This window comes from Sapajus apella, unplaced genomic scaffold (genome assembly GCF_009761245.1).
Source record: "Sapajus apella isolate SASKATOON/1434 unplaced genomic scaffold, GSC_monkey_1.0 scaffold6, whole genome shotgun sequence".
Taxonomy (NCBI): Eukaryota; Metazoa; Chordata; class Mammalia; order Primates; family Cebidae; genus Sapajus; species Sapajus apella.
This window is the reverse complement of record NW_022436946.1, coordinates 7,801,157-7,813,228: the sequence shown is the minus strand read 5'-3', so window position 1 is coordinate 7,813,228 and position 12,072 is coordinate 7,801,157. Positions and strand designations below refer to the sequence as shown.

The 12,072-nt window shown below is 36.4% G+C and overlaps 1 protein-coding gene across 10 annotated transcripts in view; it reads left to right on the top strand.

Annotated features, from left to right (window-relative positions):
* ADGRG6 (adhesion G protein-coupled receptor G6) overlaps positions 1-12,072 on the top strand; it is a 136,886-nt gene that overhangs the window by 67,191 nt on the left and 57,623 nt on the right. For all 10 annotated transcript variants that reach the window (XM_032274593.1, XM_032274599.1, XM_032274602.1 and 7 more), the window contains one exon: positions 10,624-10,692. In XM_032274593.1, the coding sequence (XP_032130484.1) occupies positions 10,624-10,692 (69 nt within the window). The remainder of the gene's footprint in view (positions 1-10,623; positions 10,693-12,072) is intronic.

The window sequence follows — 12,072 nt, the reverse complement described above, 5'->3', positions numbered from 1 at the left end:
TCCCCTATGTCATAAAATATCACACACCGTTTATCACTACTATAACACAGTTATAAATATGGAGTCTCAATAGAAATGTTAACACTAGGCTTGAAACAAAAGAAATTAATAAGTAAGTTATTGCTGTTTTTGTTTTTTTTGAAATAGAGTCTCATTGTGTCACCCAGGCTGGAGTGCAGTGGAGCGATCTTGGCTCACTGCAAACTCCACCTCCCAGGTTCGAGCAATTCTCATACCTCAGCCTCCCAAGTATCTGGGGCCACAGGGATATGCCACCACGCCTGGCTAATTTTTGTATTTTTTTTTTAGTAGAGAAGGGGTTTCACCATGTTGGCTAGGCTGATCTGGAACTCTTGACCTCAAGTGGTCCATCCACCTCAGCCTCCCAAAGTGCTGGGATTACAAACGTGAAGTACCATGCCTGGCTAGTTACTGTTTTTAATCACAAAGGTGATACAGTAATAACCGTTCTTTATCCTGGAATTAAATTTCAATTGGATGACTTAAATAAACAACCATCACCTAAGAGAACAATATCCACTCAGCCAGTATTAAATATCAAAACTGTCCATTTTGCAGAAAATCTTAATAATCAGGAATTATCCATTTTTTCTTTGAACATTTTTCTCCATTTCTTAAAAATGAGGATTTATAGTTTGTTTCAAATATTGTGCTCTCTCTGGTTCTTCCTCATGAGACTGTAAATGTGCTATTATTGCAAGTAGCTAAATTCAGAATATTTTAAGAAATAATTCTGTGATAAAAACTATATTAAAGTAGAACTCCACCTAATCTCTATTTACACAAGTTAATTCTGGAAGCCTTTATTTTATTATAGGATCGATTCAAACACAAAAAGTAGAAGTTTCATTATCAACTTTAAATATCATGTGACTAAATCTAAGGCAGTGATAATACATACATTTTAGTCACAGACATACCCCTAGTTTCTCAGACCCATGCCTGCCCTTCTGGCCTGGGAACTCCTGTTACCCACCTCTTCTTGTGGCCCATGGCACTCCTAGAGGTGATGGAAGGGCTACAAAGTGATGTCATTTGAAAGATATTTCCTTGTAGGATGTTGGAAAGCAGATAAACCACAACCCTGTTCCACAGAGAAACTGCAGAGCTCTCTGCAGTTCCCTAAGATCTTCTCTCAGTGTAGGATAAGCTAGAAAGAACTCTCAGGGACTCCTTGAGAAGTCTTTTATCAGAGAAGAAATTGAGAAGGTCAAGTATATATGTTTGCTGTGGGACAGTGAAGAATAAGGAGAGGAAATGGTGTACTTCTTGCATTGTGGATGACTGTCTTTAATTCAGCGGTCTCTTTTCACCATATAATGGGCAATTATTAAAAAGTCGTAATATAGACTATATTTGCCTTTTTTTAAAATGAGATGATGTTTTGAAGATGTCGGCAACCAAAACAAATATGGCTATGTTAATTATTGCTAATACTTAAATTATATTTAAATTGAATATGTATTTTGTGCTAAATATCATTTTAAGTACTTTATACATATTGATTGATTACCTACATCATAGATGCCATGTTGGGAGTTCTGTAATTGACCTTGTTTTGCAAATAAAGAATCTGAGGCATATGGAGATTAAACAACTTATCCAGTGTTAATTAGTAAATAGCCAAACCAGGATTGGACCTTGGAAAGTTTGGTGTTAGAGCTGTGCTCTTCTAACCAGTATAAATTAGACTGTCATTCAGCATAAAACAGATTAGAGTATGAGATTTAGTACTAGAGTAGGCAAGCTCATTCTTGCCAGGGAGAAGTATGAAAGTCCAAGAGCCATCTCCCTGGCATTCAGTGCATTCTGTGAGAAGTCACTAGCTTTGACTGTGTTAACATATTTGTTTCAAACAAACAATATTCGTTTCCCACAATACTTCTTGGATACCTAATTATGAAAAAGTATGATATAGTTTTACAGGGATTCCTGAGTTTCTCTTAGAATTTCTCTAGACCAGAGGCTGGCAAATTAGGAGGGCCTGTGACAGGCCATGTGTTTTTTTGTTTACTTGTTTAGAGACAGGGTTTCACTTTGTCCCCCAGGCTGGACTACAGTAGTGCCATCATAGCTCACTATAACCTTCAACTTCTGGGCTCAATTTATACTCCTACTTCAGCTCTCCTGAGTAGGTAGCACATCAAGTGTGTACCACCATGCCCAACTAACTTTTTAAAAAATTTCTTAGGCCGGGCACGGTGGCTCACACCTAAAATCCCAGCACTTTGGGAGGCCGAGGCGGGAGGATCACAAGGTCAGGAGATCAAGACCATCCTGGCTAACATTGTGAAACCTCATCTCTTAAAAAAAAAAAGAAAAGAAAAAATTCTTGTAGAGTTGAGGTCTCACTATATTATTAAGGCTGGTCTTGAACTCCTGGCCCCATGTGATCCTCCCTCCTCAGCCTCTCAAAGCAGTGGATTATGGGCATGAACCATCGTGCCCAGCACACATGTTTTTTTATACGTGTGTTTCTTTTTCTTTTTTTGGATGAGGTCTTATTATGTTGCTCAGACTGGCCTCAAACTCTTGGGCTAAAGCAGTTCTTCTACTCTCAGCTTTCTGAGTGACTGGGACTAAGCCCACTTGTTCTTGTAAATAAATTTCGTTGAAACACAGACATGCCCATTAGTTTATACATTGTCTATGGCTGCCTCTCTGCTACAATGGCTGTATTAATTGATTGTGATCAATACAGTATAAAACGTTTAGGAAAACATTTGCCAACCCCTAAAACTAGTCTAAAGAATCATGCGAGTCCACTCTGCTGAAGCACATACTTTGGAAAGTACTAGAAAAGACCTGCTAGATCTCCTCAGCTAGGGAAAAGAAATCATTCACCCACAGGCTGGTTTAGCCCTAAGACATGGCTGATGGTGGTAGCATTTATTTGTTCCTATTCATTTACATTTGTTCCACACAGTGCTTTTAATGGATGAATTATTTCTGATATTAAAAATTAGATTTCACATAAAAAATGTTTTGGATTTTTCTGGTAAACAAAATACACTAGGTTAGCATTTTTGCATGGCCAACACAGCTGGAGCTAAATGGTGGCTGCTGCTTTCACAGGAGCTTACAGTTTACTTCAGCCCTTAGGACTCCCTTATTTTTCCCACTCCAGCCCCTTTTTCATCTTTAGATTGCTTTCTGGCCCTGATAGGCATTTAAATGGGAATGCTGATTTATGCCACTCCCTTTATACAGGACAGGAAACTGAAGCTTAGAGAAAATAAGTGGTAGAGGCAGCTGGTGGGCTTTTCTGTCTCCTTGTCTAGTGTTTATGTCTGGGAATACTTATTTTAAAAAATTTTTAAATTATTTTAATTGATAAAAACTATATATGTTTACAGTATACAACATGTTTTGAGATCTATATATGCACACACACGTTGAATGACTAATATGAGCTAATTAACATTCATTATTATCTAATGTACTTATTTGTAGGGAGAACATTTAAAATCTCTCAACAATTTTCAAGTATACAATTATTTTTATTAACAATAGTCATGTTGTACAATAGATTTCTCGAACACATTCCTCCAGTCTAACTGAAATTTTCCATCCTTTGACCATATATTCTCAACTCCTGTGCCCCGTCCATCACTGAGCCCCTGGAAACCACCATTCTATCCTTTGTTTTTATGAGTTCAACCTATTTAGATTTCACCTGTTTAGATGTAAGATCATGCAGTTCTCATAATTTCTTAAACTCTGCCTTGAGACTCCTCTCCCAAGCCTTAAGATTATCAGAGTTCATCAAATACATACTCATGTACCTTAGTCATCTATAAGTTTTCAAAACAATTTCGTCAAAAGGGTATCATGAACTTACAGAGTTAATATAGTTGAGTCTTTTTAACTTTTATAGTGATCTTCTTGCCATTCCAAGATGACGTTAAACACTCACATTCCAGACATTCAGATGTCCTGGACTGTGTTTCAGGAGTAATGATGAAAGAGGGAATTTCCTCCTGCTTAATCATCAGCTTTGGGAGTTGAAGAACCCAAGTCACTCATTAACTGACAGGAAATACCTGTAACAGAGATTATATCAAGGCTTGTTAGCTAAGCAAATCTTTGATAAGAGTACCCTGTTAACATTTTAACCTTTCATTTTTTTCCAGAAAATGACAGCATCTTGCAGTTTATGGTTATCATAATTTCCATGATCAGTACAGTAACCAATGGGAGAATAGAATTTTATTTCTACCATTCCATTGAACTGACAATGCCTGCTAAATATGAGCTTTTATTTCAGGATCAATTTGTGATAGAAAAATAAATAGATTTTGCAAAGTTACATTGCTAATAAATTTTAATATGAAAGTAACATAGTAGAATTGAACGGACTCAATTTAACATTAAAATATTCTGTCATTTGTTTTACATATTAAACATCTTAGCCTTAATAAAATTGATATATTATTAATAAGTATTCTGATAATTTTAGAAAATGACTTTGTTTTCTTATACTTTTCTAAAAATATTTGGAAAATGTACCTTAACTAGGAAATTTTCAGCAGATTTTTAAAGACATGGTTAAACCTGTCAGTCCTTTGAAAAATGAAATGCTTGATTTAGCAATAATTCTTTTTCATTTTATAGCATCTTCATTTTTCTTAGAACAGTTTTATTAAACATATTCAGTTTTATGACCCACATGGATAGATACATTTTTAGTGGACTCTTTAATTACAGGTGCAAGTATTTATTTGCCTGTGTTATGATTCAACTTTAAATACTGGCTAATGTCCGTCAATTTTCACAAAGAACAGACAGTGCCTTCTCTACTAGATTTATTTATTTTACTGATTACTGCTCTTTCCGGAGGAGTGGTACAGTATAACTCAATGAATAGTCTAAGTTCAAACAAATTACATTTATTTTAACAAGCATTTATTAGGCACTTCCATCTGTTAGCTACTGTGGATGTAGAGATAAGACATACTTTATAAGAACTTTATTGTTTTTCTTTTCCAGAAATTTCTGGATTTGTACTTACTTTTGTTTCCCTCACCAGGATTTTCTTTTAGAGATGCTAAGGTTTCATGAACTCTTGGATTCTTACCCTTTTATAACCATTACAGTTCCGTTCTTCATAGCAATAAAACTCCAATTCATTATTGGCTCCTCCCTTTCAATTCTAACAAATGATTGAATGTAATCATTCACATTCATACTAAATTATTTTTAAATAATAAAATTAAGATAAAATTACTTTATCGTTACAAAGAACTTCATACTTTGAGGATGCCCAAACTCTTTATGAACATAGATGACTAAATTTCACTTTAAATATATTTATTTATGAAAAGTTGAAAAATTCATCTTGGTAGTAAACTGCAAAATAATGGGAAAGAATTATTGTTTTTTTTTTTGTTGTTGTTGTTATTGCAATTTACTGTGAGGATTTGCTGTTCGGTTATTTGGAGTATTATTAAGTAGGTATGAGAGGAGCAGTATACACATCAGTCTTTCGTACCACAACTTGTGTAAATATTAATATATAGTGACTCCTTTCAGTAGCATAATTTGCAAAGAACAACAGAGAAGAAAGATTAACAGCTTTAGCGCTTTTCATCAACTGCCTGTTTTCAGTAATTACATTTTTTTCAAGAAAACTTGCCTCTAAATTTTGCTATTCATGTCATAGAACTTTGCTCCTTAGTTCAGCTAAAACCCAGGTTCTTGTCACACGACCAGTAAAATTTAGGCACGAGGATACATTGAGGGGTGATTAGAGCAGGACTTTATTGGGCAAAAAGGAGAAAACAGAGCTCAACGAAGTGAGATGGAGGCCTGTTAACAAGCCCTCCCCATCACTGATGGATTCCCAGGTCCCCACCGAGCTGGAGAGAACAGGCTCCACCTCTGCATAAGGCATGAATTCCCCGTGGTTTCCCCTACCCCCCATAATTCCAGTGCACAAGTCGGGCTTCAGTCTGCTGTGCGCATGTGCAGTCAAGGCGTGGGCAGGTTCCCTCATCCGCACAAAAGCATCTGATGTAAACACTCGTGGAGTGGGTGGGAGATTCTCCGGGGACCCCTTTTTATCTGCCTAGGCATTTGGCTGTCTCATTAATAGTAATTAAACACTCGAAAGCACCTTTCTGGTAGCCTCAAAAATTAGTGAGCACATACAGATCATCTTCTAAAACCAATTTGTTGATAAACATATCACTGTCCAGGAGAGTGGATTGTTTCTTCTTTCTTAACAACCTCCTGGTGTGTAAATCCATCAGCCAAGGAAAACTGATTGTGATATTGACTTTTTATACAGATATGCTGAAATGGAACTGGGTAGAAATGAAAGTTTGTGTACACATTTGATATTTCATGTATTTGTTTATTTTGGTGTGTTTGTAATATAAGTTTTCATTTATCGATTTAATTTCATTCTAATTAGTCACTTGTATTTATACCATTTTTACTTAAAAACATTCCAATTTCATTTTTATTGTCAGATTGAGTTACCTTAAAATAGTGTTTATTGAGTCAATGTCAATTTGCCAAACTAGAAGTTCCCCAGAAGGAACAGCTAACCAAAATATTGAGAAGTAAATGCTACAGTTTCCCATGAAACAATGCTACATATTGAAATGTATACTTATTACTGAGCAATGAAACTGATGTTCAAGAAAATTGTTTAATATCTTGCTCTAAATCATAGGTCTTTTGATTTTATTTTCTTATTTTCACCTCTAAGCTCTTTAACATAGTAGTGGGAATGTGGTTTGCCTAAAAACTGCTTTCCCACAACACTGAGCCCTTATCTCCCTTTGTCTTCCAGAGATATTGTATCAGTGCCAGAAGTGGCCTAAGGATCTCTTGACTGCCAACATTGTGTGTAATGTGAGAACCGCAGGAACTCCTCCAGGGTCTCCTCTGTTGCATGCTACAGAGGCTGAGATTTCATTAGTTTCAAGCTTTGAAGGCTTTTTAGTTTGCAGAAGTCCTTTACAAAATATAAGTACCTACAAAAGAGAGGTCCCACAAAAGGTGGGCGTTCAGTGTGATGTAAAGGAATAATGGGCAAAAAGCATTCAAGATAAAATTCCACCTCGGTCCTGCCTTCACTTCTGCCTTCTCAAATGTTCTTTTTTCCTGGTATATTTGCTTAGGTTTTCAATCTTTAAAACTCCCCCTTCCTCTCTCTGCTTCCTTTCACAGCCAAGCTTCCTCTTGTGTTCATTTCACAGACCTTGGCAGTCTAGATTTCATCATTCCCACGCAACTCAAACTATTTTCCATAGAGGTGCTACCATAATCCCAATGCAAAGTTAAAGTTCTTCTCATTCTTCATCATTCTTGGCCCTTCTGGTATTCTTGATATTGCCACATCCTGCTTAAATTCTGTAAAACCACCTCTGTAAAAGCTGTTTTTGCCTTTTAAAGTCTGGGTTCACAAGGTGAACTGCTAACATTGTGAACTCTTTCTTAAAGGCAATGGAGGAAAAATGAAGAGGAGGTAGGCAAGAAAACTATATTTACCATTTTCTTATATCTGATGCTTAAATATAGGAATATCTGTGGTTCCGTTCTGTTTTCTTCTCAAATCTACTGTCAACCTCCAGTGATCCCAAATGCTCTATAGCTTCTGATGAGCATTTCCTGGCTACACCTCTAACAAAAACACGTTTGCGTGTAGGTGTCACACAGGCACCTCAGTTTCCGTGACTGGACTTGGTGTTTACCCTACCCCACCTAAGCCTGCTTCTCTTCTATTTCCTGTCTCCTTTTATAGATCGATATGGACCAATTTCTCAAGTTGGAAATTAGCAAAACAGCCTCTATTCTTCCTTTTATTCCCTGTCTTTAATTAGTTGCTGAATGTTATGCATTGTATCTTTAAGTTTCTTGTATCTATATCGATCTTTTTCTGTGGATCCTTATTACTCATGATATCAAGCTTCAGTTATTAGTAGTATTCCTGCTTCTATTTCCCTTCTGTTGGTTGTAAAATGATTATTTTCAAATGTAAATACAGTTTTCTTGCTGTATTATTTTAACCTTTCTTTAGATTAAAATAATCATTTAACCTAAAAAGTGATTATTTTCAAATGTAAATACAGTTTCCTTGACTACATCCTCCTCATTTTTCCTCCATTGCCTTTAAGAAAGAATTCACAAAGTTAGCAGTTCACCTTGTGAACCCAGAATATCTGAGACAGTTTTCAATTGCTTTAAAAAGTTTATTTCTCCAAAGTTAAGGACACGCCTGTGACACAGCCTCAGGAGGTTCTGATGACATGTGCCAAAGATGATCAGGGCATGGCTTGCTTTTATATGTTTTAGGGACACAATTCATCAACCAATACATGTAAGATTTACATTGATTCAATCTGGAGAAGCGTGCGACAATTCGAAGTGGTGGGGAGGGGGCTTTCAGGTCATAGGTAGAGTTAAAATTATTCTCATTAACAATTGATTGAAAGAGTTACTATCAGTAGAAAGGAATGTCTGGGTTACATAAAGGGTTGTGGAGACAGAGAGGATAGATTGTAAATGTTTCTTATCAGACTTAGGGTCTGTGTTGATGTGAATGCTGGAGAGGTATAATAAGGCATGTCCAACCCTCTCTTCCATCATGGGCTCAAGTTGATTTTCAGGTTAACTCTGGAAGGACCTTGGCCAAGAGGAGGAGTCCATTCAGATGGTTGTGGATTTGGGGGGCCTAGAAGTTCATTTTTGGTTTACAACCTTGAGTACCCACCACTCAAGGTTCCAGTGTGTGGGATTAACCACTGGAAGAAAAACATAGGGTTCTAGTGCTCATAGTGTTCATATTTTCCAAAGCCTGACAGCAGCTACCTATTGTGTACATACCTGATCATTCTTATCAGTTTGTTTGTTTGTTTGTTTTTTAAGACAGAGTTTCGTTCTTGTTGCCCAGGCTGGAGTGCAGTGGTGGGATCTCAGCTCACAGCAACCTCCACCTCCTGGGTTCAAGTGATTCTTCTGCCTCAGCCTCCCTAGTAGCTGGGGCTACTGGCTTATGCCACCACGCCCAGCTAATTTTGTATTTTTAGTAGAGATGGGGTTTCTCCATGTTGGTCAGGCTGCTCTCAAACTCCCAAGCTCAAGTGACCCACCCACTTTGGCCTCCCAAACTGCTGAAATTACAGGTGTGAGCCACCGTGCCTGGCCCCTTATCAGGTTTTACTCTCCTTTAGTAATGCCCAGTGACTTGGGTTCCCAGACCATTTCAGTGCCTCCTTGGTATTTGTTTCAGAAATTCTATCTGCCAGTAAAATACCTATCTCTACTCTCTTAACCCTGGCTCTCTCACAACCTCTGCGCCTCATGCGCCTCCTTCTTTGAAATGGATTTTCTGTTCGCTTTTCTTACCAAGCTGCTGTCACATCCTCCTTTCGGCTACTGCCACCTTCACAGCACTTCCCAGATAGCACTTATAATTGGGAAGCCATCTCCCTTAGCTTAAAGCATCATTCTGGCCTCTATACCTCACATAATGTAGGCAATAAGTAAATGTTTGTTGAGTGAACGTGTAAAGGTCTATGACAAGACCTTCTTGCCAGTCAGTGTCATGTCATAGCCTGCCTGTAAGGTCGGGTCTTTCTGAACTATCATGATTCCTTCCTTGAGCCAGGTGCCCTGAGCTATCTAAGATGAAGAAACCATGCCTTCGGAGATACTGTTAAACTGTTAGGTTATTTTCTGCTTATGTATACCATTTACCTAGTTATGCATCTTTCGTTAGCTCATGCATGAGCTCTGCCCTCACATTCCCACAGGAAAGTTTGGAAAATGTTTATTAGAATAAAATCGCTGTTATATAAATACCCCTTAAAATTAAACATATTGTGCATATTATAAATGTGTGTATATATATTTGTATGTATACACACATACATAATTAGATACAAATAAATATTTGTATTTATCTTTTGTGTTTATTTATGGTACAGTATGCTTTGTTATAAGTTTAGCCAATTTTTCTCAGACTCAACCTGTTGGAAAAAGTCTGTTAATTGTCAGAAGGAGATTTAATGCAACAGTGAAAATTTACTACTTCTACTAAAGAGTCAGCTCAAAACTTGTTTCCTGCTGAGGATGAGTCAGTGAAAGCTTGAAATAAAAAGACACAGAGACTGAACTGAAGTCACAGAAGTATATTTTTGGAATTACAAATAGCATATACTAGGGTGTATGAACCAAAACTATGCATTTTATGAGTAATTCATAATATCTAACTTTGCTTTTGAAACTTATTCTTGATGTTTGTATTGTTTTATTTGTATGAATTCCCACCCAAACTCTTAAAATTTATTATACAAAAATCCCTGAACTTTTGGCACAAACTTTAAGGGGCAGTGGCACCACTTTCCTTTTCGTGTGTGATGACTGATAAATTAGGTTGAAGATTTCGAGGGCAATTACAATACTTTGATTTTACATTTGAGAAAATTAAGGCACAGTGACCTTAAGGGACTTTCTTGATATCAAAGAATTACTGGTGGACTCTTCCGGGGCTGCTCCTATAACATCAACCATATGATTCATGATATTGTTTTCTGGATAATATCACTAAATCATAAATCAAACTTACATATCCTCTCTATGTTGGTCAAGGTTCCTACCTGATCCCACTCCCGGCAGCAGAACTGGCCAGCTGTGCAGATCTGGGGACCCTCTGTCAAGGTAGGGAGCTCACACTGTACTCTGGAATCTCTTTGCTTCCCACTTGCAATTTTGGATAATGTAGTTGTCATTGTTTTGATTTTTATCTGAATTTTCACTTGGAAAGACAGAAAACAGCAAAACAGAAGAATTTCTGCAAATGTTTTACTTGTGTGGGTGCACAGTACATACGGTGTGGGGAAAGAATGCATTCACATGGTGGGTAACCACAATTCCACAAAGCTCTGAGTTTTAAAAATGTGAATTTATATCCTATTAAATAAGGGTTGGTTTCATTTCCCCCCATGTCTTCTCAAGAATATACTGGACTTGCAAAAAGTCCAGTATAAATACAGTGGTACAGTACTTTGAAGAAATATTCATGTCTATAAAACAAAGAGGGAAATTAATCTGAATGTTCAGTTAACTTTAAGATAGGGCCATGAGGCAATTTATGATGACAAGATAACTTAAATTTTAAGATTAAAATGGTTATCATAACTTAATGTAACTGTGTTTATTATGATGCTTACTGTATCATGACATTTCAGTTATATTATGTACTAAGTAGCTGCATGCTAAATAATACATAAAGTTATACAAGTTTTAAAATAATATAAATATTTTGCTTTATTTTATCATTGCTCTTCCTAATTACCCATGACCCTTTTCATCTATTTATTCTGTTAAATACTTCTATAATGAAGTAGCATGCTCTGTGTACCACATTAAGAATCACGGCCATGCCTTTTGTAAAAGCTGAATCTCTTATTAAGAAGATCATAGCACAAAGGTGACAGGTATTAGAAGTGATATTGAAGAAGTAGAAACCTAAGCTGTCTTCTGTGGTTCCAGTGTCAGAATAGGGCAGGCAGGAGATGGTGTGGGGTGTAACTCATTATTATCTATTATCTTTGTTTTCCTTTTGGAGACATTATTTCTTTGATATTATTACTGATCAATACCCTATGAAAATTAAGTCATCAAGTAGTTTTTTTTTTTCATGATCTCAGTGTAGTTTTCAAATTGTTAAATGAAATTTAAAAATCCGTGATTCTATTTAGTTCAAGATCTGAAGTTTAAAAAATATTATTTAAAAAATTTTTCTCATCTATCTGACATAATGCTTTGAAAATGTCTCCCTTATAAGGCTTGCCCTGTGAATACTTTTTATCCATCAGTGTTTAGTAAACTTACTGGAATCTTTAAATGATTAACTTAGTCTATGCATTTCATTTGTCTTTTCTTTACAGTCATCTTAAGAAGAAGTACATTTTTTTCTGAGATTTTATTTCTCTAGACTCAATGTATTAGGCAAACTTAGTTTAGATAACTTTCAAGCTGTAGGTTTTATACAGATTGCCTTCCATAACTTTTTCTTTTGAGCAACTCAGGAAACTT